The sequence below is a fragment of the Bombyx mandarina genome, chromosome 12 (assembly GCF_030267445.1).
Source record: "Bombyx mandarina strain Sakado chromosome 12, ASM3026744v2".
Lineage (NCBI taxonomy): Eukaryota > Metazoa > Arthropoda > Insecta > Lepidoptera > Bombycidae > Bombyx > Bombyx mandarina.
This window is the reverse complement of record NC_143219.1, coordinates 6,738,772-6,763,992: the sequence shown is the minus strand read 5'-3', so window position 1 is coordinate 6,763,992 and position 25,221 is coordinate 6,738,772. Positions and strand designations below refer to the sequence as shown.

At 35.0% G+C, this 25,221-nt stretch overlaps 2 protein-coding genes across 2 annotated transcripts; one reads left to right on the top strand and one right to left on the bottom strand.

Annotated features, from left to right (window-relative positions):
* The first annotated feature begins 556 nt into the window (after positions 1-556).
* On the top strand, positions 557-12,787 carry LOC114245894 (transmembrane protein 145). Its single transcript, XM_028178200.2, has 7 exons — positions 557-1,147; positions 1,852-2,124; positions 4,963-5,122; positions 6,211-6,348; positions 7,868-8,123; positions 8,474-8,578; positions 9,003-12,787. Exons 1-7 carry the CDS (start codon positions 684-686, stop codon positions 9,152-9,154), a joined length of 1,548 nt encoding a protein of 515 aa, XP_028034001.2. The 5' UTR covers positions 557-683; the 3' UTR covers positions 9,155-12,787.
* A 1,748-nt stretch (positions 12,788-14,535) lies between these two features.
* rdgB (retinal degeneration B) lies at positions 14,536-24,069 on the bottom strand. Its single transcript, XM_028178177.2, is given in 3 exon segments — positions 14,536-21,650; positions 21,653-23,181; positions 23,664-24,069. Coding segments are annotated over 2 exon segments (3,522 nt in total). The 5' UTR covers positions 23,145-23,181; positions 23,664-24,069; the 3' UTR covers positions 14,536-19,620.
* Between the last annotated feature and the right edge of the window lie 1,152 nt (positions 24,070-25,221).

Sequence of the window (25,221 nt, the reverse complement as noted above, 5' to 3'; positions counted from 1 at the left end):
CGAATAAACAACGAACAAATAATTAAAAATTAAAAAATCCGAAAATAAAAAAAGAGGGGAGGCCAAATTCAGTAAGCCTAGAAAAACGTACTTGAACTTTTACTTATTAACTCCATATACGTAGCACTTGAACTGACTTGAACTCTGGGAAAAGTAAATAAGCATTCACGAAAGCGTTGGCGTATAGTATTATTTATAAAGAAAAACTTAATATAACATGTAGACTTTTATTTTAAAACAGATGAACAATGTACTTATGTGTTAATACGTTATATATTTCTAGATATATTAAGATAGATATCTAGTAGCATATATACTATTTTGGACGCAAAGGATGATTAAAAGACCACCTAAATACTAACTCATGACTAACTCTTGTATGACTGCTCGTGAACTGTGAAGTGATCAAAGTGATTAGATCATTAAAATGATATTGGTTATAGCCTAAGTTACACTGATTTATAGTGAATAAATTGTAATTTGACAAATAGATTACCACTTTATTTAAATAGGTAACAGTGGTATCTATACCCAGTGTACAACTCTACTCTACTCTAGTTGAAGGCATAGATTATACAATGCACTAAAACTGTCTTCGAATTGGGAGAATATTTTTTATTGCAAATGTTAATTTTTAAAACAGAAATGTAAAACACAAAATCTAATCGTGTGCCAACTTCAAAATGTGTATTCAAGATCTCTTGATATTTTGTTGTCTTTTCGTTGTTGGATCATCGACGCACATAACAGGAGAGTTTTCTACTGCAGAATTTTTCAAGTTTTTAGTAAAATTTGGTTTCCAAAAGACCGACATACATTTTCAGAAAGAAACATATGGTTATATTTTTGGAAACATTACAGCAAACGATCACTTTAAACATCCCATAACATTTGCAGTTCTTGATAGAAGACATTTTTTACATTATTATAAGAATAGAGATATTATTGATAAAGAAATGGCATGTCAATCAATGTTCCAAAACTTAAATGGAACTGCATACCATCCAAAATGTAATGCTTACGGTCAAGACCTATTTCGACGTGTACCTTGTATAAAGTCTGAACTATGTATTGACGAGGACACTCCATGGAATGTAATTAAGAAAAATCAATTTACCTACGTGATACAGAACACAGGGCAACCACGGTATGTATTTGAAGATAATATAGGTACATACTTTTTATTAATTTGGTAGGACAAGATTTAATTTGAAATAGCTTCAAAATAATCTTTCGAAAAAATTGATTGACTGACCAAATGACGAAAAATTAATTATTAAATTGTATTAAGATTTATAACTCACACATCATAGTGATTATTAATACAAAAATATCCATAAATAAGAATACGTCATTACAAACAATTTATATAAGTCTACCCTGAGGGGGTGACCTTAACCTGCATCGCAAAGCACTTTCCCCACAGATTTGACGGATATGAGAGCCAATATTGAAAAAACTTTTACACTTTGTGAAGTGAACTCTATTGATTTTTTAATTGCTTAAAGTGGTTATTAAAGCTTATGGGCATAAACAATGTAAATGTCACTGACCACCTTGAGACATGAGTTGTGAGTTTTAGCTTTATAGTCTTGACAACACAATGACTTCAAACTAATGTAAACTGATATAAACTATAAATTAATTTGTTGTAAATTGTAACAAAAAAATATTTTATTTATTTATTCTTTATTAGAGCCATACACCTATTAGGTTATGTCGGCTAAAAATAAAAAAATATTTACAAAAGATACAAATTAATAATAAAGAGATATTGACAACATCTAAGCATCTTGTAAATCATCGGAATGAATGCATTATAAATAATTAATTTTAAATGTTACATTACAGATTTTGGTATGTTTCTATGGTTGCCTGCTACTTAAATGAAGAAACTTGTTCATGGCATCACTATCCAGGGGCACCAAAAGACAACAAAACATTAAAAGCTATGCCACAAGCATTACAGTACGACTTCTGGTTGGTGAATGGAAGTCCAAACCTCTCATTCTACAATACATTGTTGTATCAATTTTCATTCGATCGACAAAATACATTGGAATTATATCTTATGTTTTGGCTATGCTATATTATATTGCTGCCTGTCCAGTTGTATGCTGTTAGGTGAGTAAATTATAATTTATTCTTTTTTTATGAAAATTATGACAATTTAAATTGATAGGTAAGTTTTAAATTTTATTTGAGAACCATAAATATAAAGTATAATTGGCTTTGTGTCTCGAATGTAATTAAGAAGTAGTAAACAAATGATAACAACATGACATAGAGATAGGGAAAAATGCAGGATACATGCTCTTGAAATGTGGTGCTGGAGAAAATTGTGGACTGAATTTTGCACTAATAAGTCTATTCTTCAAGACCCGAAAATAATTAAGTGCCTCTTCTGCACAGTGTAGTTTTGTCTCCTGACATTTTTTGGACATGTCATATGGTGGGGATCTTTTGATCGAGTGCCTGATGCCAAAGAACTGTATCGTGGGTGTCAAGCTGTACGGCAGATCACCTATAAGGTAGATTAACCAGTTTACGCCTGCAACATTTTCCCTTTGCACATAGACACGCTGCTGAAATGGGGGAGTGGCATCAGCTTGTAAAACTCATTACTAAAAACATTACATCCACAAACACTGCAAATAGTATAGCAACAAAGAATCAAATAGGTTTTATTATCAATTGTGATGTTAATTCCATTCGCAATTGGAAGAGGAGGGATTATTGAGACCAGTAAATCTGTTATGTATTATAAGAGGATGGTTTAATATCCAAGGAATTTAATAGAATCATTGCCTTGGATATAAACCTTTTCAGATCAGACCCTCAGCTGCATTACCTGTAGGATTTGCCTAAAGAACAGGCTTTTCATGAAGCATTTGTGCCTCATCACACTGTCACATTGTCATTTTAGTGTTTTTTTATTTACTTTTTTTGTATAAATATGGGTGAATGAGCTCACGGCCGCCCTGGTGATAAGTAGTTATTGAAACCAATAGTTGTGACATTGTGACCATACATACTACCAGTATACGCTGATTGGTGCTTGCAACAATGGTTATAATACTAGGAGAATGTTGCTGCCAATTTGATAATCATTCCCAAATTTAATAATAGATTTTTTAAAAAATTAAGTGATATGTCGCTTTACAAGACATTTTATATATTTCTTGAAAAGGTACACCATATAAAAATTAACACTGCATTTAGTACACAAATCATTATTTTTGATTACTTATACCACATACCTTTTAAAAATGTAATAACTAAATTAATTTAGGGGATGTGTTCAGGTGTAAATAAATGTATGTGACTTTATCATATTGATAGCATTCAATTACAGGTTAGGGATAGGATTTTGTTTACTTTTGATCCAAAGTATCTTTGTAAATTCCTTTATAAAGTGAAATGCGCTGAAATTTGAGATCCGAGAGTGCATAGTGTATTCTGAGATTCTACACTGAGAAGATCCAGCGAGAAACTCAGTGGGCTGTGTCTGTTGCTTAATTTACTCGTCGAGCCCTTCGTCACAAGCGACGGGTTCGACGAGGACGGTGACCGGTGCTTGTGGTACCTAAAAGCACCGCTAATGGATCGGGCGAATCCGTAATGACTTGTTTAGGGCGACGTCGACTGTTTTCCATTCAGTCCACAGGACCGGGTATTTAATTACTGGCAGCCACGACAAGAGGGTTTTCATGTCGTGCCGCTTTCTCGAAGTGGCGCAATGATGCCTACTGTAGATACTTACTGACTGAATCAAGCTCCAGGACATGGACGTTCCTTAGGAATCATGCAAAAACGGGATTGAATGACTTGAAGGGGTTTCAAGTTGGTGCGGGCCGTGTGAGCGAACATTACGCTTGCATAGGTCATGACGGGGCGTATGCAAGTTTTGTAGTGTCACCTTATTACGAAGGGACAATTTACTTCGCTTGCAAATCATGGGATAGAGGCGTCCTACCTAATACGAATGCGGCACGGTCGCGTACCGTTTTAATGTAAGTACGGAATGTCATCGCTCGGTCGAGGGTGACCTAGATATTTGACCTTTGAAGCCCACGGTATGAGCTGACCATGAGCACGAGTCTGTCTGTAACTCCCATGTTTGTAAATCAAACCGTTATGCCAGACTTTGTCGAACGCCTTTGCGATATGAAGAAGAGGGCTCCGGTCGGAATTTGTTTCCGCCTATTTAGCCTTTATTTAGTTTTAGCCAACATTGCTATCAGTTGGACTGGTAAAATTTTTAAGGCGCGATTGCGGATGCCCCCTTATTCGGGTGCCTTCCTAGGTTGTAGGTTGTGGATCGCTTCCTCAATTTCGATTGTGGTAATGGGGGGTAACGCGTCCGAGGGCGGCAGAGAAGCTCTGCGATCGACCTCCCTGTCGACTAACTCGGTGTGTTCGGGCTCCGCGGTCTGAGTACTGGTGGTGCACTGCTCTTGCGGTGCGTCGGCCAGTAACTCTGCCTTATCATCGTCATCGTGAGCCGGTGGTTGGCTTGAAGGGCATACGATGGGAGGCATAGTAACGATAGTTTCGGAGTTGAGGGTCCTAGCTAGTCGCTAGTATGCTTGGTGAGAGGGCGCGAGTTCTTCTAAATAACTATCCCATTTCTCATTTCGGGGGTGTATCGTTATGCGGAGTTAGCTGCGAACGCATCAGACTCCGCGCCCCTGAGCGGTGACCCGGTTATTACCTGCTTATTTAACCACTTCCGAAGTTGAGCGGTGATGTTAAGCAGGAGATAGGCATGTGAGCCAGACTTCTGGCTAACGCTACTACTCTTCAATCATCGAAGTTACAAAATTGTATAACTTAATACCGCCCTTCGATGTAAAATGGACTATTACTTAGTCGCAGAAAAGGGCAGGGGTGGTAGTGGTGGTTTTTCAACTACCGTTGTGGGCTTACAATAAATCAATTAAAAATGTTGTTTGATTTCAGAACACAAAAGCACCCGGTAACAAAACTGTTCACATTTAGTTTGGTCTTAGAGTTCATAGCTCTTTGTTTCAATGTTTTGCATACTGTCAAATTCGCTGTTGATGGAGTAGGATTTGCTGGTCTGTCAGTTGCAGGAGATATTCTTGATATTTTGAGTAGAGTAAGTAGAACACCTTTAAGCATAATAGCGTAATAATAGCATAATAATAAACAATTCCAAGTATTTCAAAGTGGTGTTATATATGTTACCTACTACAAAGAATTAGTGTTAGAATTCTGGTTTGAATAACTATAGTGCTACTAAAAGCCACCTTTAAATACTATTTCAAGCATAAAACAGATTCAAAGCATATTTGAGGTTAGTCAGAGCACATAGACAGCATATGGTGAATGGTGCCTCCCAGCTTATGACCTAAAATGGAAAGAAAACAGACCGAAAATACAATTTTTTCTCGACAGTAATCGGTAGGATTTGTATGGTTGTTTCAACACCACATAGCTGATCAGATTGTAGAATCGAGTCAGACCTTAAATATCATCATTGCCTTTCAGTCTGAAGCAGTAAGTGGCTGGAATCTTGGCATTGCTGAAATAAAGCCGACGATCAGATTGTAGAATCGAGTCAGGCCTTAAATATCATCATTGCCTTTCTGTGTGAAGCAGTAAGTGGCTGGAATCTTGGCATTGCTGAAATAAAGCTGACGATCAGATTGTAGAATCGAGTCAGGCCTTAAATATCATCATTGCCTTTCTGTGTGAAGCAGTAACTGGCTGGAATCTTGGCATTTCTGAAATAAAGCCGACTAAGTAATTTATTGAGCTGCTTCCAATATTATAATAGTCTTGAGCTTGCAATGTTAAACAACAATAATTATGCCTGGAATAACTAAAATAAACATTAGCTTACTTTAAAAAACCTTTCTAGCTGTGGAAATGTGCAAAACTCTCGATTCTATTTCTGTTATAGAAAATAGGAAAAAAAAAATTGGCACGTTTCGGTTATGATTGACCTGATGTTGAACATTTCTTAGATAAAAAAATATTTTAAATCTGCCTTCAGACTACGCTATACTATAGTGCCATATAGTATAGCGGCATATACTTAGCCAATAATATATAGTGCAGTACATTGTGAACGTGTTCATAACAATGTATTGTGTGTGATATTGTTGTGCTATGAGCTATATACTATATGCTATTAGATTATAGCGTAGTTTGAAAACGGCTTAACTCTGAGGATTCTTTCAGACGTTGTTTATGTTACTGCTCCTACTGTTGGCGAAAGGTTGGGCAGTGACCCGGTTGGAACTTACATACAAGCCTCTTGTTTTTGGAGTATGGATTATATATGGTGTGGTCCATATTTTATTGTACGTATGGAATACTGTAAGTATATAATTTTTTATATTATTATTTATTAGTATTTTATATAATAATATAAATTATATTATGTAGTATAGGGAGAATGAAGGTGCAAAAATAATGTAAGAGATACCGGTTCAAACCGATGTTACAATAGTTTACAAAATACCAGACATTATTTATATAAACAAAACCGACAACAAAACATACCTCATAGATGTAACAGTTCCCTCAGACTACAATATAGGAGCAAAAGAAATAGAAAAGCTAAGTAAATACCATGCATTCAAAACTGAAATAACCAGATTATGGAAAACACACACATAAACAGTACCAATAGTAATAGGAGCAACCGGAGTAATAGCCAAAAGCCTACAGAAATACATAGATAAATTAGATGCAAACATTAACACACACATCATGCAGAAACAAGCTGCCATACACACAGTCACCATCATCACGAAAGTATTGGGAGACACGGTCTCCGTAGGAGGGGAAACTGAGCCACCCTTTCTCTAAGGGTCTCGGGCGGGAGCTTTCCGACCCAAGAGCTCGAGTAGAGGAACAAATATAAAATGCTAATTGTAGGTTCTAAATGCACTAGGGTTTCAAGAGCCTAATGTTACCATTTCGTTCACAGCCCAATTCATGAATGCAGTCACTACGTTTACGTAAACAGTTGCTCCTAGTTAAGTTAATTAAAAAAAAAATGGAGTTTTGATTTGTATATCTTGCTCCGTGAACGACGAAATTAAATTAAATTTAGATTGATGTGTTGTTTTAGTAAAATTATATTGAGATGAGACATTGACCTAAATGGACAGAGTTTCACGGAGTTCCCTTCTGTAATAATATATAAACTTCTATTATCGGAAAAAATATTTTACTGATGTTTCCAAATCAATTATCAATTTATAGGCAGCGGTTTGGGTCTGCCCCTGGCATTGCTGAAGTCCATGGGCGACGGTAACCACTCACCACCAGGTGGGCCGTATGCTCGTCTGACTACCAGGGCAAAAAAAAATATCACAAAAATCTTAACGATTTAAGAATGAACCGAAACGAGAAGTAGCCGGTGAAATAAAAATAGAGGAACATTTTTTTTTTTTACTATAATTTAGTAGCCCATAGCCTAATTGATTGTTATGGTGGCTCATGGATATCATTCACGCCAGAAGTAGTAACCACTGCCAAAAGTTGTCTTGCTTTTGTATCATGCAAATATTCCTCATTGTGATCAAATTTAGTCTAATAAATTTAGTCTGGTGCAGTGGTAAGTGACATGGTCACAAGGGGGTCGCGGGTTCGAATCCCGCCAAGGGAAGATATTTGTATGAAAAATATAAAATGTCTTTTCCAGGGTTATGGATGTATATTAAATATATGTATCTGTATAATAAAATCTTACATTTATTTCCGTTATCTGGTGTACCTGTAACACAAGTTCTTTACGAACTTACCACGGGACCAGTCAACGTCGCGTGATTCTTAGTAAATATTTAATATTTACATTTATTAATATTTATTTTAATATCTTTACAAGATTGAGGTCGACATAATCGAAGACATCGATGAATACCAAACATGGCCAGGATGGTTGATTTTGGCTCTAAGGGTAGCCATCATGATATGGTTCGTCCTGGAATTACGTAACACGATGATGTACGAACATAATATGCCGAAATTGAACTTCTTTTTGCACTTTGGAGCTTCGAGCCTCGTATGGTTCGTGTATTTACCAATAATAGCATTAATTGCTCTGCAAGTCAACCAGTTGTGGAGATTTAAATTTATTTTGGGTATGTTGTTTTAAATATGTAATTTTTTTTATTTTTATTGATTAGTTGGGTGGACGAGCTTACAGCCCACCTGGTGTTAAGTGGTTACTGGAGCCCATATACATCCACAACGTAAATGCGCCACCCACCTTGAGATATAAGTTCTAAGGTCTCAAGTATAGTTACAACCTCTGCCCCACCCTTCAAACCGAAACGCATTACTGCTTCACGGCAGAAATAGGCAGGGTGGTGGTACCAACCCGCGCGGACTCACCAGAGGTCCTACCACCAATATACTGCATACTGGATATATATACATATAATGGAAATAAAACTCAATTTAATTAATGTTTTTTGTTTATCATTTTCAGGTATTACTTATTCGGCGGACTGTTTAGCTTTTTGTGTGATGGCGCATCTGTTATGGCCAACACGCTCAGAACAATACTTACTTCTTGCACCTCCTAACTATACTGGTGAGTTTATTTATATCGTACGATGTGGCTGTGATACGATTTTATGTTAATATGTCTACATTATGAATTTCACCTAATCTAATATATCATTTCGACCTGGTTGTAGATTCTGCGAAACACAGCTCTTGCTAGGGCTAGTGTTAGCAAATTCTCTCAGGTCAGCTCACCTACCCGTCTGGGCGTAACTAGAATAGCCTTTTAGACTACCCGCGTATAGGTAGGGAAAAAAGTTGGGACTTAGATCTCGTGTCTCAAGGTTGTGATCTCTATGGGATCCTAAGAAAATTTCACAATAAGTGATTGTGAGCTTTTTAACAAAAAAATATCTCACAGTCTTTCATTGTTTTTTGTAATCATATATATGTACTCTGTATTATTTGCTGTCGTGTGAGACAATAATTATTGTATTTACGTATCTTTTCAGCTGGTATAGAAGAACTGGACGAATTTAACGAATCCCCACACGTGGTTCATAGCGACACTGTCGCACTCACAACGGCCGAGAGTATAAACGCTGACGATGAAGAGGTTATATTCTCAAGGACGACGAATAAAAATGGGAATGCGTTCTCATAGCAACCGGAGCACGCCCACGGGAATCCTGACGGAGAAGCCCCGTTGGTATCACCACGAGTCAATACACGCGGTTAGAGCAAAAACCCAATCTCTTATGATGAAACAAAAGGACGAGGATGTCACTTGTGGTCCGTTGTCGAAGTAAGAATGAAGAGTACATTTTTGATAAACGTTTTACATAAAAACCATTGGGATACACATGTTTTTGAGTAAGTGTATTTTCATCCAGTTTAGCCGTTGATACTTTTCATCAAATATCAATTATAATATTTAAAAGCTTTATATGTTGAATTTTTATTTTTAATATTTGAAACTGCAAATATCTAAGTTTGTAATTTTCTATAGAAAACTAAAGTGTCATGAAAAAAATGTCAATTGAAAACCGAGCTAAATAAATGATAACTGTAAGGAACCGATATAACATTTAGACGAAGTACAAAAAATGGGTGATAAAGTGTTCGTCGCTTTTACATTTTGGCATTATAAATATTTGTAACCCAAGGAATATTGTATTTATTGTGAAGAGTTTATTTGTGAATGTACTGATTTTAAACACAAGTGGTAACAAAGGGTCTTAAAGTTTACGTATAATACATTATACAATTTATACAATGAATTTTGTATTCTAGAAAAGCAATTACATTACATAATGTATCTTAACAGTTCCTAGTCTTGCCATTATTGAAATACATATAAGAATAAGTGAGTGTGAATTTTACATTCCATTGTCTCCACTATCAAACAATGCTTATAAAAACCTAATATCTAATGATTTCAAATGGTAATTGAAAGATTCGAGTATTTTTTTATTTTCATTCTAAGGTTAATTTATGTACACGTTTCCTTTACCGTTGTCTCATAAGCCGTAGAGCTTTAATAATGTATGGGATTAAAAGAACAATAGAGAATAAAAAATTTGGTGTGGTTCATGAATTACTTTAATCATTTGGAAATGAACAACATGACTTAGTCTCTTGCGAAATAATTTGTGATATTAAAAATGAAATATTTGTTTTCTTTAAATATCGATTAATAATCTGTGCCAAGGAAACGGAAGTAAATAGCCATTCCATTGAAAAAAAAATGAGAATTTATGTAATAAATGTTTTATTTTCCCTGTGCATATTCCATTGAAAATACTATTTTTTTGTCAAAATTTAATGTAAAAGTACAATTAGATCTCAACACGTAAGTAAACGATGTACCTAATAATATTCGAAAAAATGTACATGTTATGCAATTTAAATTTTAATAAATTATACAATTATGATCTTTAATAAAATATTTAAAACCGCTAGAGTAGATATATTTGTTCGCTAATATTAGTTTTATTATATACTGTAGTAATAAATTGTTGTGTATATAGTTTAATTATGTAAATACAATCTGTGTACTTTATGTAGAGTTGTACGATGTACCTAATAACTGCTCTGATGGTTCAGAAAATAATTCCATCGAAAGATCTTTTAGTATCATGTACTGATTGTAACAAAAATTCTGTCTAGGGCAAATTCAAATGTAGATGTATTATGTATGTAAAACAACCACAATATTGTTTATTGTATAACGAGTCCTCACTATGTTTTTTTAGCCTTATTGAGTTTCTGATATCGCAAGCACCATCATCACTGGTAGCTTAAAGGTTGCGAGTAGGATGTTAAGGGCAGACAGATCTGTCTATCTCCTTTCTAGTTCGTTATTAAATCTAATACTGAATTCGATAAAAATAAAAGCATTCGCGGTGTCGTATCTAAGTTTACGTATATCATTGGGATTAGTTATCGAGTTAAAGTGGTAACTACACAAAATAGACTAAGTGTGAAAAATTACATTTTTTATTGCTCAGATATGTGGACGAATTCACTACCCACCTGGTGTTAAGTGGTTACTTGAGACCATAAACATTTTAAAAATTTGTTGCTCCTTTTCTCTATATTGGCCTTAACACATTCCTTTAAAAGTTGCAGTCAGTTAATTATTGCATAAAATACTTTGTCCAGTCTCGGATTCGCCATTGCGGCTCTTATGTAATGTTTAGAGGCACCTATTTGGTCTTTGTTATGCTCATAATTTTTCTTTGATACAAGTTGATTAAAATAGGGACTAGTTTTGTGTTTATCAAGGTTCTTTTGAACTCTACGTTGCTAAGAGGCTTAATCAAAATCTCAAGAATCGTTCCAATTCAACACACTTAATTATATAATATTTCATTATTAAAGTTATGAACTGTAGATAGTATTTCAAGTTGTAGACTGTAGATGTTAGATTGTCTAGACTGAGAAATGTGTACCGTTGAGTATGTTCGAAACGATCGTTATAAATAAATATAAAGATGTCGTCTGAGATACGACTGTCGTTGGAAAACCTCCACTTTGATCTACTGTCATATTATTTTTTGGTATGATTGCGGTTAAACCAAATTGCGGTTAAATCGCCCTCATGCAAATCCAAATATGGTACGACGCATAACAACACACATACAAGTTTTTGACTAACCATAACTGTAGGGTTGGCACAGGTGTTTAAAAACTAAACAACAAATTAAAATTATCTTCTAGCAAAATATATAGAATTGTATGTATATAGAATATATTTTATAATGTTGTCGAATAACACCTTAATTTTTGGTGAACGCGAAAACTGGCAAGTATTCGAAAGTATGGAAATAATAAAGTGAAAACGACAAAAGCGAGATTAAACCCTAAAAATCGTTTTAATTCTGTCTGGCGACTCGCGAAGATCTTTATTAGAGTTATTTTGTTGCAATCAAAATGAACTAAAATAGCATGTGCTATTTTAGCTGCAGAATGTAAGACAACACAACAGACCACGGTCGGTGTTGACAAAGAGTGAATAAGTTTTTATCAAAATCCCATGTATATATAATATCTATGTACGTATGTATGTTTAGGCGGAAAATTATTTTGAGAAAGTCTTTAGAATTATAATTAAATACATTAAATATTTTTTCGTTTCGCTTGAATTGTAGATTAAACCTTTGTTTTCGAATATATGTAGTTTAAATTCACCTGACATTGTGTTCTGTAAAAGTGAAACGTGTTTTGTATGTTATAGGTATGGTAACTATTTAAATATATATATACAGTTTAGTGTAATACACGATAATTTTAGTGATTTAATTAAGTACCTATCTACATTTTTATCTATTCTAAGAACAGCATTTGATGTATTCTTAGTTATATCGAATATAAAGCACAGTATTTTAAATTATTATTTTACAACCAGCGCTGACAAGAGCTGAAATTAATAATTTTGTTCCGGTAATCGATATACATGTAAAAAAATAGTCTGCTTGGTTGACCCGAAATTAAATTAATTTTATGAATGAAATGAACGATGAATGGGAAAGATAGGTTTATTTATCTAAAAATTCAAAATTTGAGCCCGCTAATATTATTTAAACGTAAGAAAATGAACAACTACATCAATAATTGCACTTAATATCTTGATTTAAGTTTTTTATTTTGTGTGATATGTCTGGAAAACTTTCTGTAAAAGTGTTTACATATTGTGAAAACAAGATATCCTTTTTTATATCGTTTCAAGTCTCTCAACTCTGTAAATTAATAAAACTCTTCTTTATTGTAAATATACAAATTCGTAATATTTAAATGATCGACCTTTTATTTCGAGAGTTTTTGGGAATGAAGGATTGGTTCGCTCTGGTGTTATGTTCTAAGATTGACGAGTTCTTCGAATTTTTTTTCCTACCTAGCTGGGTACCTTGAGAGGCTATTTCAGCGTAACCTTAACTAGTAGGCGAGCTCACGGGGCCCCCAACCTGATGACGTTGCTAACACGAACCCTAGCAAGAGCCGTGTTTCGCAGAATCTACCACCGGATCGGAAACGCGACGCACTGAGAAGATCCGGCGAGAAACTCAATGGGCTGTGTCTGAGGGTTAGTTCTTCGAAACACGATGACCTGTGCTTTGATTGCTGCTAGCGTTAGAACTGGTAGCGTCCAACCGAGAATGTATTGGCCAACGTCTGAAGCGTTGACGGCGCTTAGCTGCTGCACGAGCGGGATTGCTGGCGGCATCCACAATAGGGTGCTTACCGTCTCGCATCGCTGTCTTGAAATAACGTTCAGTGGTCTTTTTTCTCATTGCTTATATGGCTAGACTAGTTCACGGTCCACCTGCTGTTAAGTAGTTACCAGAGCCCATAGACATCAACAACAACTCCTTAAGACAAGAGTTCTGAGTTTAATTTTTTACAGCTCAACGGCTGTCCCACTCTTCAAACCGAAACGTATTTCTGCTTCCTGAGGTTAAGTGGTTACCGAAGCACATTGACATGTAGAAAGTAGATGCCGCCACCCACCTTGAGACCACCACCCTGCCTATTTCTGCCGTAACGCAGTAATGAGTTTCGGTTTGTAGGGTGGGGCAAGATATTAAAAATCTTTTTTTTTTATTGTTAGGATAAGTGGACGAGCTCACAGCCCACCTGGTGTTAAGTGGTTACTGCAGCCCATAGACATCTACGACGTAAATATGCTACCCACCTTGAGATAAGTTCTAAGGTCTCAATATAGTTACAACGGTTGCCCCACCCTTCAGACCGAAACGCATTACTGCTTCACGGCAGAAATAGGCGGTGTGGTGGCACCTTTTTTTTTTTTTTTAACGCTGGGGAATCCATTTACGGATACCCGGTCGAGAGGGGTAACGGACCGGGTTATGTCGGACTCCGGCGCCTCCTGAGAGGAAGAAGGGGAGAAGAGAAGGGCCGAGGTCCTTCACCTCCCCCAATTTCTCACAGGAGACTACGCCTTGAAAAAGGCGCGCGAAGCACTTGCCCCGCAGAACGACTACCGACTAAACCCCATCGAGCCCCACCACTCCGACTCCACGAAACCCACGGTACCGCACAGTGCGCGCCGAAGGCTCGCCGTCGCCGGTACCCATCCAGTTAATAGGACGGCACTCCATCCTCGGGAAAATCCCGCAGGACGTCGTCTCGGAGACACACCGTGAGCGGTGCACAGGAGCCACCTTGCGCCGCCTCACCACCGGACCAACAGCCAAGTACCGGGCACCCCCGCACCTGGCACCTGACAGCCCCTACGGGAGATGAACGGGAGCTTCGCGCCCGTGCCGCCCACTCCGCCTTCTTCGCTGAGAAGCCGAAGAGGGATCCCACTCCCTTTCGCGCGGACTCACAAGAGGTCCTACCACCAGTAAAAAACCTCTCAGAGGGTATGCTAATTATTATTAATTTATCTTGTTCGCGCGTAGTTGGAATGGCCCCTTATTCTACTAACGACTAGGTTGGGAAAAAAGATATATTCAAGAGAGACCACACTGTACCTTAACTTCAGTAAAAAATATTTAAAAATAAAATCATACTCAAGACTATTTGCCAACAACAATAATTTAATTTTCGACAAAGAAAGATACACAGTAATACGATATAAAAGAATTTCAAAGCTAGGACAGTACTTAGAACATTATTTTAACAATCTTAATTTATAATAACATGAAACATTTATATACTATAAAATTAATGGAATATCTCTACCGCGACAAAAAATGTTCTAAAGTTATTTAAATATACATATACAAGGATTACATCTATAAACATTTATTTAAATACTGATCAAAATAGAGAACATTTATATGGAGTGAATAAATTAAATTATATTCAATTTTATTTATGTACATTACGTAACGAACAGGATCAATTATCACGTAACCAAAACAATAGCAGTGATAGCGAGGTATTTGCCAAATGACTAATTCCGTTACGGCAACAATTTACGAACACGGTCATAAAAATTGAGATTTAAAACTGCAAAGCATATTATATTATTGTGTAGCTGTTATTTGCAGCATCATAACGAGTTCAGAGCATCGTCGCTTCAACAGTTAATCAGGTCACTCGAGCTTAGTATATTGATCGATTTTAGTCTCTCACATTCCATGAAAGCAATTTATATCGGTGTTAAAAATGAACATAGAGATATCCCCTACATAACGTAAATGTGTTTAATATCTTCGTTTTTTTTTTGGTACTTTTGTAGATTATCGCACATCAAATTTCTTGTTACTAACAAAAAAAAGCCGTGGCACGTGCAACGTTAAAAATAGATTTATTAAATACGTCAATTTCTGTGGATCCAGACGTTAACTATGCATTAAACAAGCCACAAATTACATATTATAATTTAACGTTTTTTTCAAGAATAAAATCAATTTGTATACATCAATGTATATTTGGTTGTGTGGCACTACGCAACAATTAACGTTAAATTATAAAACAATAATATGAAAATTGACGTTATGAGCGCGTTTTAAATATTTATTTTCATTTAAGTGAGAAGATAAAGTTAAAATGTATCATACATACAGTCGAATTCTATATTCTAACGCATCTATAGGGCTTATTTTTTAAATTGATTTGGGTACTCTATTTATTTTGGTTGCGCAATGATTAATCCCAATAATCGTATAAAAACGATTGTACAATAGACGTAGAATCTAGATAAATTTTGAACATTTTAATAGCCACGACTACTCTGCCAAAGTATCCGACTAGGAAGAAGAATTAAATAATTAAATTATAGGTATATTGAAAAATATAGTGGATGAATATAGTAAGTACACACATTAATAATTTCATTACATTAATACCATTACCACTTCGACTATACCCTCAGAGGAAAGCAGTAAGAAAAGGTAAATCTGAAATATCTACGAATTTCAAGTTTCAATTAAAATTATTACATATTTTATAAAAATATTTGTTATCACATATTATACTGCCACGCTAAAACATTGGAGTGAAATTCTTGATAATTTGATTAAAGTGTATATGCTCTCTACTAATGTCTTCTAACTAAATAATACTGTGTCCTGCCTACTATGAAAATAACACTTTTGTATGTAATAATAGTACAACATTCCGTGAAATATTAGTGACTGAATTCAAACGAGTCCCTTTTTAATTTTAAGTCATGGAAAACAGATGAGCCAACGATTTGCCTGATAGCTTATGATAATCGCTGTTTATGGTATCGACAATCTTATAGACAAAAACGCGACCTATCAAACTATTCAACGATTTCCCACTCACAACTTGCATATAAATTGTGACTAACGTGGTAGTATATAAACTTTTCACTATCATTCAAGAGCCTCAAGCTAGGATTCGCTTCTCTGTTACATATCGACGTGCGCTAAAACATACACATACAGTGTCAACATTAGCGCAACGAAACTCAAGAGTGCCCAGGGATTCAACTCAAACCTCTGAATTACTCTAGTTCACTCGCTACTAGGCGATCAAAATGAAGCCGTTACAACATATTTTCGCTTTAAAGCACGTCAATACATTGTTTACACAACGAATTAATAGCTCTTCTGTTTATAAACACAATGGATATATCAGAACACGTAAAACCGGCAGAAGCTCAGGGCTTCAGATTTACGCAGACACACGGCGAGCTAAATTTAAACAGCCGACCTAGCCTGAAGCCGCACAAAACAGGCGCGCTATGAAGGCGCTTTTCTAACAAGTTATAATATTATTTAATAAGACTACATCTTCAATGAAACGATTACTAGGCGTTATATAATTGTTTCTCTAAAACCTTGATAGAATTTTCTACCAGCACATATTATAATTTTTTTTTTTTATGATTTCTTATACAATACGATAATAAATTATATTCTATTTTAAAATGAAAAGGTTTAATTAAAAGTGTTTTAAAATATTCTAAATTTAAATGGCAAATTCGTTAATTTCATCAATTTGTATTTTATTACGGAACTATATACGCTGTGAAAAAGTCCCGTGTCTGTTTTAAGGGTAGGAAATTAAGATACATCATCATGTCTGCACGTTCTCATTCAGCGAGTCAGTAAACACGCGGCGGGAACAGATAAATCATGAGCCGCCCATTTAAGACGGTAAAAAACCAACCAAATCCGCGTGTCTTAAATCAAACAAAGCAGTCATTTTTCTCTATGGGAATGTTGAACGCTATATTTATATATTTACATATTTTGTGACGTAAAATATACGATTATGGTATGACTATACATTTAGTGGAGGTCACGTAATTAAAGACAAATAATGTTTCAAGTTCTATACTATGGTATTTAGAATGCGGAGTGTTCTTTTTTTGTATTTATATTTTCTCTCCTTGCATCGTATTCCTCATTGCTGAGGGTCGTGACCACCCTTTTGTATCACCTTCGCACGCACGATTTTTCTCCATCCATTATATTTTCTACCTATGTTAAATTCCTTACGCAATTTAGAGTCATAATAAGAAATCGTTCAGCGACGTACAAGCATTTGGAAGATTTGAACAATGCCACAATGCTAGCATGTACTTACTCATTTCTAAGTTATAAAATTATTCAGGAGAAACTTGGACTAGCCAAATGAAAATTTTCTGCTGTTTTCTTATATTAAAACTTCAAACAGTGTTTCATTGAAAAGAATTTAGTACAATTTACTAAGTAAAACGAAAATATAACTCTAAAATTTAAATTGTCTATAACGTCCAAGTATCAATGTTAGAAATTTGAAATAAATAAACTTCCGCTATACAGTCATAATTATTGTTTTATAATAATGAAAATCGGTAATGGTAATTAAAACTATCGGTATCGTAGTTGTGAAAAATAGTACGGCGTTTCATTAGATCTTTCATTAGATAACCACTGCATGTCACCGTAATATTATAAACACTTTAACATAAAAATATTATCTTTTGTATATTGTGAGTGAAATAAACTAGGGAACAATCAGTTCACCGTTCTATGGTATTATGGATTTTCTATGACACATCTACCAACGGCTGATTTAATTGTGATCCCAAACCTAGGTTGGTTGAGTTATTTCTTTTCTTAATGGGTCTTTTTTTAGATAGACTTTTTTTATATTTTTTTTTAAAGAGCATGATTTTTACAATTTCCATACAGATATAATATTTAGGTCCACTGTATATACTGCAATAAAAAATCGGATCTAGTAAGACTATATGTGTAAATTTTAAATCTACCACTAAAAATTTTACGTCATCCCTGTTTTTAAAGATGATCCAAAGTGGTGCTACATTTATCTTTGTTTAAATTATTACAATCGACTATGATGTTGTGTTGAATTTTTATATAAATAAACAGAATTATATTTAATATAATCATTTTTTAAGACATAATAATATAAGTAACGTAGTATCGACTGATCCGCGGTAATTTTTACAAAAATGTATGTTCTTATAATACATACATACGTTGCTTAGAATAATATTTTCAGAAAGCATAATTTATATGTCCTACGTAAAATTTTGAGTCAGTCCAAAACACGAATGAACAACCCAAATGGTAATTCGGAAAGTGCTTTAAATAACGACATGCATACATATTAAACGGTGCACTATTCATTGTCACAAAATCTTAATTAAGATTAAATAATTGTACCTACATTATTTGCGAAGTCATATTAAAATAGTTATTTAAAAGTTAATGTGGTGATAATAAAGTAGAAATTGCTTTATAAATACATAATACGGTATGTAATTTAAGTTTTTTGTACTCCTCATACATTTTAATAAGTTTATTTTAACTAGTGCTGCTACCATAAATAAATAAAAAGCTAAGTTAATAAATAAATATCATTCAGGTCATCGTTTTTGAATATATTATAATGATTATAGCATGATTTTGATTTGACCTTAAAAATGGGCCACTTTACCGTATATATTAACAACAATAGTATCATGTCGCAAATGACAAAATAGCGTGACCATGTTGTATGTAAAATGCACTTCAGAATAAACATTTTTCAATTCATCCTAATGAACTGCTAATTGAAAAATAATGTGAATAGTGTTTCTTATGAAATTAAGAGCATCTAAATGCAAACTACATACTTAGCTTATCAATATTATTAAGATAAACAACGTTTATAATTAATAAGCGCCTGACGCTCATTTTGACTAGAATATTGTTAGATATAGATATTTTTGTAAAAATTTTAGTAGAGTAGATTTTGAGATTATGTTCCCTCCATAACTATTATTTTTGTGTTTAGTTACCTTTTATTTTAAATAAACATATAACAATTGTGGAATTATTATTATATGTTATCATTATTAAAAACTGTTTAATATAACATAGTATAATTTCTAAATTAAGTAAGTTACGTGGTGATGAATTGATATAATCGATTAATTGGATAATACAACAGGTGTAAGTAATTAGATCAAATCACTTTCACGGCAATCCTTAAAGCGGATTAAGGTCAGGTCATAATACTCTTTAATATTCATAAATAATATCTGTTAAAACCTTGAATTACGAATTCACCACACCCGTTTATCAAAATAAGTATCTTAAGCAATAAATATTATTACCTATCACATTCTACCTCACCAAGAATAAGTGTTAAAGATTCCCTTCGACTTTTCGATCTTTATTGTTAAAGTTTCTAACGGCGACCACGGGAAGCAGGTGCATTTGTAACCGGAGCTAACAATCGACGAGGGACGAGAAGACGGGCATTACCTCTAGCAGGGCGAATTGCCCCAGGCTGTTTCAAATCTGCCAAATGTGAAGCGTATCCATCACTTAAAGTAGTAGCCATGTTGCTGTATTTCTTGCCAATGCGACCAATGGCATAAATTTGTCTAGGAGACAAACCACAATTGTTATAGACCGTTATGTCTTTTCCCGAACCGTACGCAGCGTGTAGAATTATGCCATGATCGTTAATAAGTCCGTTCAAATGTGCGGCCTTATGTCCCAAGGGGTCTGTTGAAAATCCGTCCGAGAAAAAGACTAAGCCATGGGGGAAGTTGTGTTCTGCTAACCAGGATATTACTTTCCTTTGTTGCATATCAGGTCTACCAGTAATATACAGAATGAGATAGCCCAAATCTTGCCAAAAACGAACAACATCAACTGCGCCGGCTCTTACTTTTGGGTCGCGTCCAGTTACAGAAACGCTAGCGGTAAAAGAACCGTCAATACTAAAAACAACGCATTCGGTTTGAGGTGGAACAACAGCTAAGTGAAAATTACAACTAGTGTGATCACCTCTAACAACCGCTTTGACAGGATAAATACCACAACCAACACTTTGACGCTCCGGTAATGTATAAGAGATTCTTCCCGTTTTATCTGTCACGACAGTTGATAAAAGTGTCCATTCACCTGCTGGTGGGTCTTTCATCATATATATATCAACCTTTTCTCCTGTTAGAGTTATCATGTCCAAAGGTCCATACATAAAACGAGCAACGAAAACTTGCGAAGAACCTTCTTTCACTATTACATCATTGGCTCTATGATTTGCGGCGACATTTTTTAATTTAACTGATGTTCTCTTTCTCATCCATTTTTCTCTTTCTTGTCCTGGTTTAAACATAGAGCAGTCCTTATCATCTGAATGTCCATACAAAGCTAAATCAAAATGACCGATCTGTCGTAATATGAAAGCTATAACGTCGTAACTCTCCCAGTAACTTGCATGAAATAGATGAGGAAGAGCATTCGTGGGGAAGTTGGTTAAGCCTTCAGGACAATATAAGGCGTAATCTAAGCGTTTAGACCCCCACCATTTCTGCTGTAAAGCATTCATAGTTAACAAAGGAATATTATCAACTAAACCACTAACTGTGCTTTGCACAGACGCTTCAGAGAGTCTACGTAAAATTGGTGTAGGTGGCATTTGTAAATGGTCACCAAACAATTGAGGATGACTTTGTATTAATTCCATCAAATGATAAGGCTGACCATTTCCTAATGGATACTTCGTATATCTAGCAACATTTATGGGGGGCAAATTTGTGAATCTTGCTGATAGTAATGGTTCTAATCTTGAAGCAACTGGATCAGTTGGGTGAAATAAATTGTAAACCTGCTGAACCGGTGGTTTTGTAATATCTCGACTTCTGTCATCTGATACTTTCCTAGAAGCTAAAATCAATGATAATGGACTACCAAAAGTAAAAAAATCACTGACTTCGAATTCGAATTTTATTTGATTTTCGCTGGTAGAAGACGATCGCCTTCGCGGCGTAGGCGCTTGTAAATGAGATTTGTTTAGATATTGTTGATCTAAGGGATCATTTGGAATCGTAATTTCAGTATCTAATATACTATTTTCGCTATCGTGTCGTGAGTTATACTGGAAACTTCTAACAAGTGCGTCGTAAGCCAGCACAGACCCCATACTATCGCCCACAATACAAACTTGACCATTGAAACCTTTTCCATCCTCAGATTTAATAAACTCGTTAAATACAGCATTAGCTGAGTTAATGGTTTTTGTAACAGACTCATGATATTCGGGACAAGTTGTGGCTATTAGAGGTATAGCACCAATAGGTATAAGATCATTAGTTAGTGATGGTGTTTCAACAGTAGATGGAGAACAATCAAAACTATAAGGGCTTAATGTTGATAATATTCCAAGTGATTCAGTGCATATGGAAGGACAAGATACTAATTTATAATAACATGTCCAACTAAAGTTGGATAATGTTGTCGCATTACTGATTCAAAAGCTCCTTTAAAGGTAGTAACATCAGATTTTTTAGCTGTCATGTCAACATTTGCGTCTAGTACACTTCCTGCATGAAATACTAGTATCAATACGGTAGTAGCGCATGAGCCATGTTCTGGTGTGTCAGGACATCCATCAACACTGTGGTGGCTTTGTAAAGTTACTACTCTCCGAGATCCTCTCTCAGAAGTAACACGTTTTAAGAAAGAAGGATTAAAAATGCTATCTTGAGTTCCTAGATCACCTTGAATGGGTGAAATATCAATATCAGCTTCATCAAGAGAGCACATAGAAGACCATTTGTTAAAAGAAGATTCACAATCATAAAATTCATCTTCTGACCCCGTTTCTGTTTCTGATTCTCTGACAAGTGTTTCCATTCGCCAGTTTGCAGCTTGGGCCTGCAAACTTTTTATTGAGCCAGAGGATGAAGATCTGAGATTCGACTTTGATGTTGATTTACGATCTGAAGGAGGAGTAATCTCTGGACTTAAATGTTTTTGAAGGCGTTTTTCATTATGATTTTTCTTGTTTGTCAAAGGGGTTGTCAATTCTTCATTTTTTTCTAAGCTACTCATTGTAGCTGCAAGGGATTTAGAATTTTCATCTGATACATCTTGTTCCTCACCCTGTGAATCACCACCCATTTTTTTCTGTAGAGCCAATTGGGTCTGTCTTTCAATTTCTCTAATATCATCCATTGTTAGACCATGCCATTCATCTTGCCAAGCCCATGCTTGTCTATGAGCTCGCAACATAGTTTTCCTTAATGCAACATCATGAATAAATTTTTCCAATTTTGTTTGCATGCCCCAATACCTGAATTCTACTCTACATAATTTATAGGCACACATGAGAGATTTTCCATTAGCTAATGGCTGAGGCTGTCCTTGTACCTCTGTCCAATACTCTTCTAACCAGTTATCAGACAAAGGACCTCGATTACACTTCTGTGAAATAAATAATTTCGGATCCTCTTCCTTTATGTAATCAGTACCATACAGTTGATCTTTAACAACATCAATAACATCAACTATTCTGTTCTTTAAGTCACTCCCAGAAAGGTCAAATACATTTTCTTGGTGGCCATTGTCAGCATAATAGTAAGTTTCAATTTCCAGTGAAAATTTTTCAACAAATGGACATGTGTACCTAGTTTTTGTGTAAGGATAAGCATTCCAAGCTTCCTCAGATACTGTTAATGCAGATTTTGGGAGGAGACTCTTAAACCAACCCGGTAAATGGCTACCAACATGGTATATTTTTTGAGTGTACTGACCTTTGCCACCTGGCCCATCTTCATATGGTTCGTTGACTAAAATTTCTACACCACTTCCTTCACCAGAGCTCTCTTCCCTACTTTTCTTTGCAATCATATAAAGTTGTGCTATTCTGTATTCTTCAACCGTGAGTGGTAGCGGTATTCTGTATTCTTTAATAAGCATTTTCAAAGAAATCTTCAATAAAACACTACTTCATACTCTGCAACAATGAATTATTTTATTTTCAATTCAATTAATTTATGTTCTCTTGTTTCATTAAACTAATTACATTATTTAGTGTGACTTTGTCACATCAATGATGTTTAACAATTTGTTACTTAAATATTCTATTGTTAAGAATAAATTACTATACTACTTCAGTCATAAATATAATCTACAAGATTTGAATTTCTGAGAACTGCGAAGAAGAGTATAATAAACGATCGTTGCATTCTCTTTTATTTCATAGTATGACATTTTTTTTGATAGTTCCTATTTAGTTTTTAGCCTAGGTTGATGGTATACCACGATATGGTCTCCACAACTCTCCATATTCATGTTTGTTTATTAGAAATATTAAAACACATTTTTAAATATACTACAATATCACAGCAATAAAAATATGTGAATGTGTTTATGATATGAATATGACAAAACAGTTTTAAGATATTCACATTAGGGACAAAATGAAATTTTACTTACACGGAGTTGATTACCCAGATCCAAAAAAATGTACGTCTCATTCACTTGCACAATTACTATCGCTGCATTTTAATTAAAATCCAAAACGGTTTCGCCATCTCTCACAAACAGAACGAACTTTGACATTTGAGAATTAAGTTCCCATAATGTCAAAATAGCTTAAGTGCCATTCCTTTCCAAAATATTCTGGTCAACTAAAATGCTCTGCCTTCCACATTTATTTCCAAGTATTCTTGTTATTGTCTTTAACTATTTAGAGTCGCTTTTAAACACCCAACATTTTCCAAATGTGCTGTACAGTACCAGTGATATCAAATTGTTAGGATGAAGTAAATAAAATTGTATTGTACCTACAAATCTACAACCACATTATATAAATACGCGATCGTAGATTGGAACGTTGTAGATTCTGCGTAGGTATCACGTCCCGTATTCATAGTATAAAAAGATGCAGTTGAGTTATGCCAATAATCTAGGAAAATATTAATTATTTAAGCGCTTCGTACATCGTTAATTATATATTGATACCCGTAGGGTGAACAGTTTGTATTTTTATTGTTCGTTTCTGTCTGGGTAGAACAATAAAACCACATTTTTCATATGTATTCTAAAGCAATTAAAGTGAACAAAACAATCTCATTTCATACAATATCATCACCGGATAAACCTAATGCATGTATAATCAAGATGTACGAAACGAAAAATAACATTACATCATTACGACGAAGAAGCTTTGATATTAAATTACAAAAACATAATTGTCTGCAGGTTACGTAACTGTTTTAAATTTTAAATATAAACTATGAATAGGTCTCTGTCACTGACTGGACATGAGAAAATCGATACCAGTAAAGTTGTACGCAGCCTTTCTTTTCATATCTTTATTTTCATAATGGTGGACAATTTAAATAGCTAAATGATTGCCATTAATTATTTTAGTTTTGCGAAACATTCATCATCGTATCTCATAAATATTTAAGCAAACAACAAAATATGTAGAGTCTACAAATAACGGAAGCAAAAGATAGTGGCATCTGTTGGTCTTTAGGAGAAACGTAGTATCGCGATTTCAGATTAGAAAAAAAAAGACAAACACCACAACACAGCTCACTCCATGAAAACTTAAATCGAAAGTGGATAGCATCAAGATTTATTACTGCTATTCTTAGTGTTCGTCACTCGCCCTTTCTACCTCTACATGCTGTTACAACCCACTGCAGTTCCTATAAGGTACTTATTTGTAGGTGGGTCCTCTGGTTTTAGATTAATTGTCGTCTATAAGCAGAATAGTTAATAATGGTATAACACTAATGAGCTACCACGGAAAGATCTGCCGTAAGCGTCGATTTTCTTAGCTAGTCACGATAATGATTCAGTAGTCCCTCTCTACTACTCGCTACTGCTAGTGCTGTGAGGTCATCACGGAGGCGCTCGGGAAGTTAGAAAATTGCACCGAGCTGACGGTGTCCGTGATCGCTCACTCGTCTTGGAGAAGTGGGAAAGTCCTCCGGGCTTCCACAATCCCTCCATCCCAAGTTAAACATGCAGAATAAAATTT

Coding starts and splice junctions, on each gene's coding strand:
- LOC114245894 (XM_028178200.2), top strand. CDS start 684: ATGTGTATTCAAGATCTCTTGATATTTTGTTGTCTTTTCGTTGTTGGA. Junction 1,148..1,851: donor CAGAACACAGGGCAACCACG/GTATGTATTTGA, acceptor GTTACATTACAG/ATTTTGGTATGTTTCTATGG. Junction 8,579..9,002: donor TGCACCTCCTAACTATACTG/GTGAGTTTATTT, acceptor GTATCTTTTCAG/CTGGTATAGAAGAACTGGAC.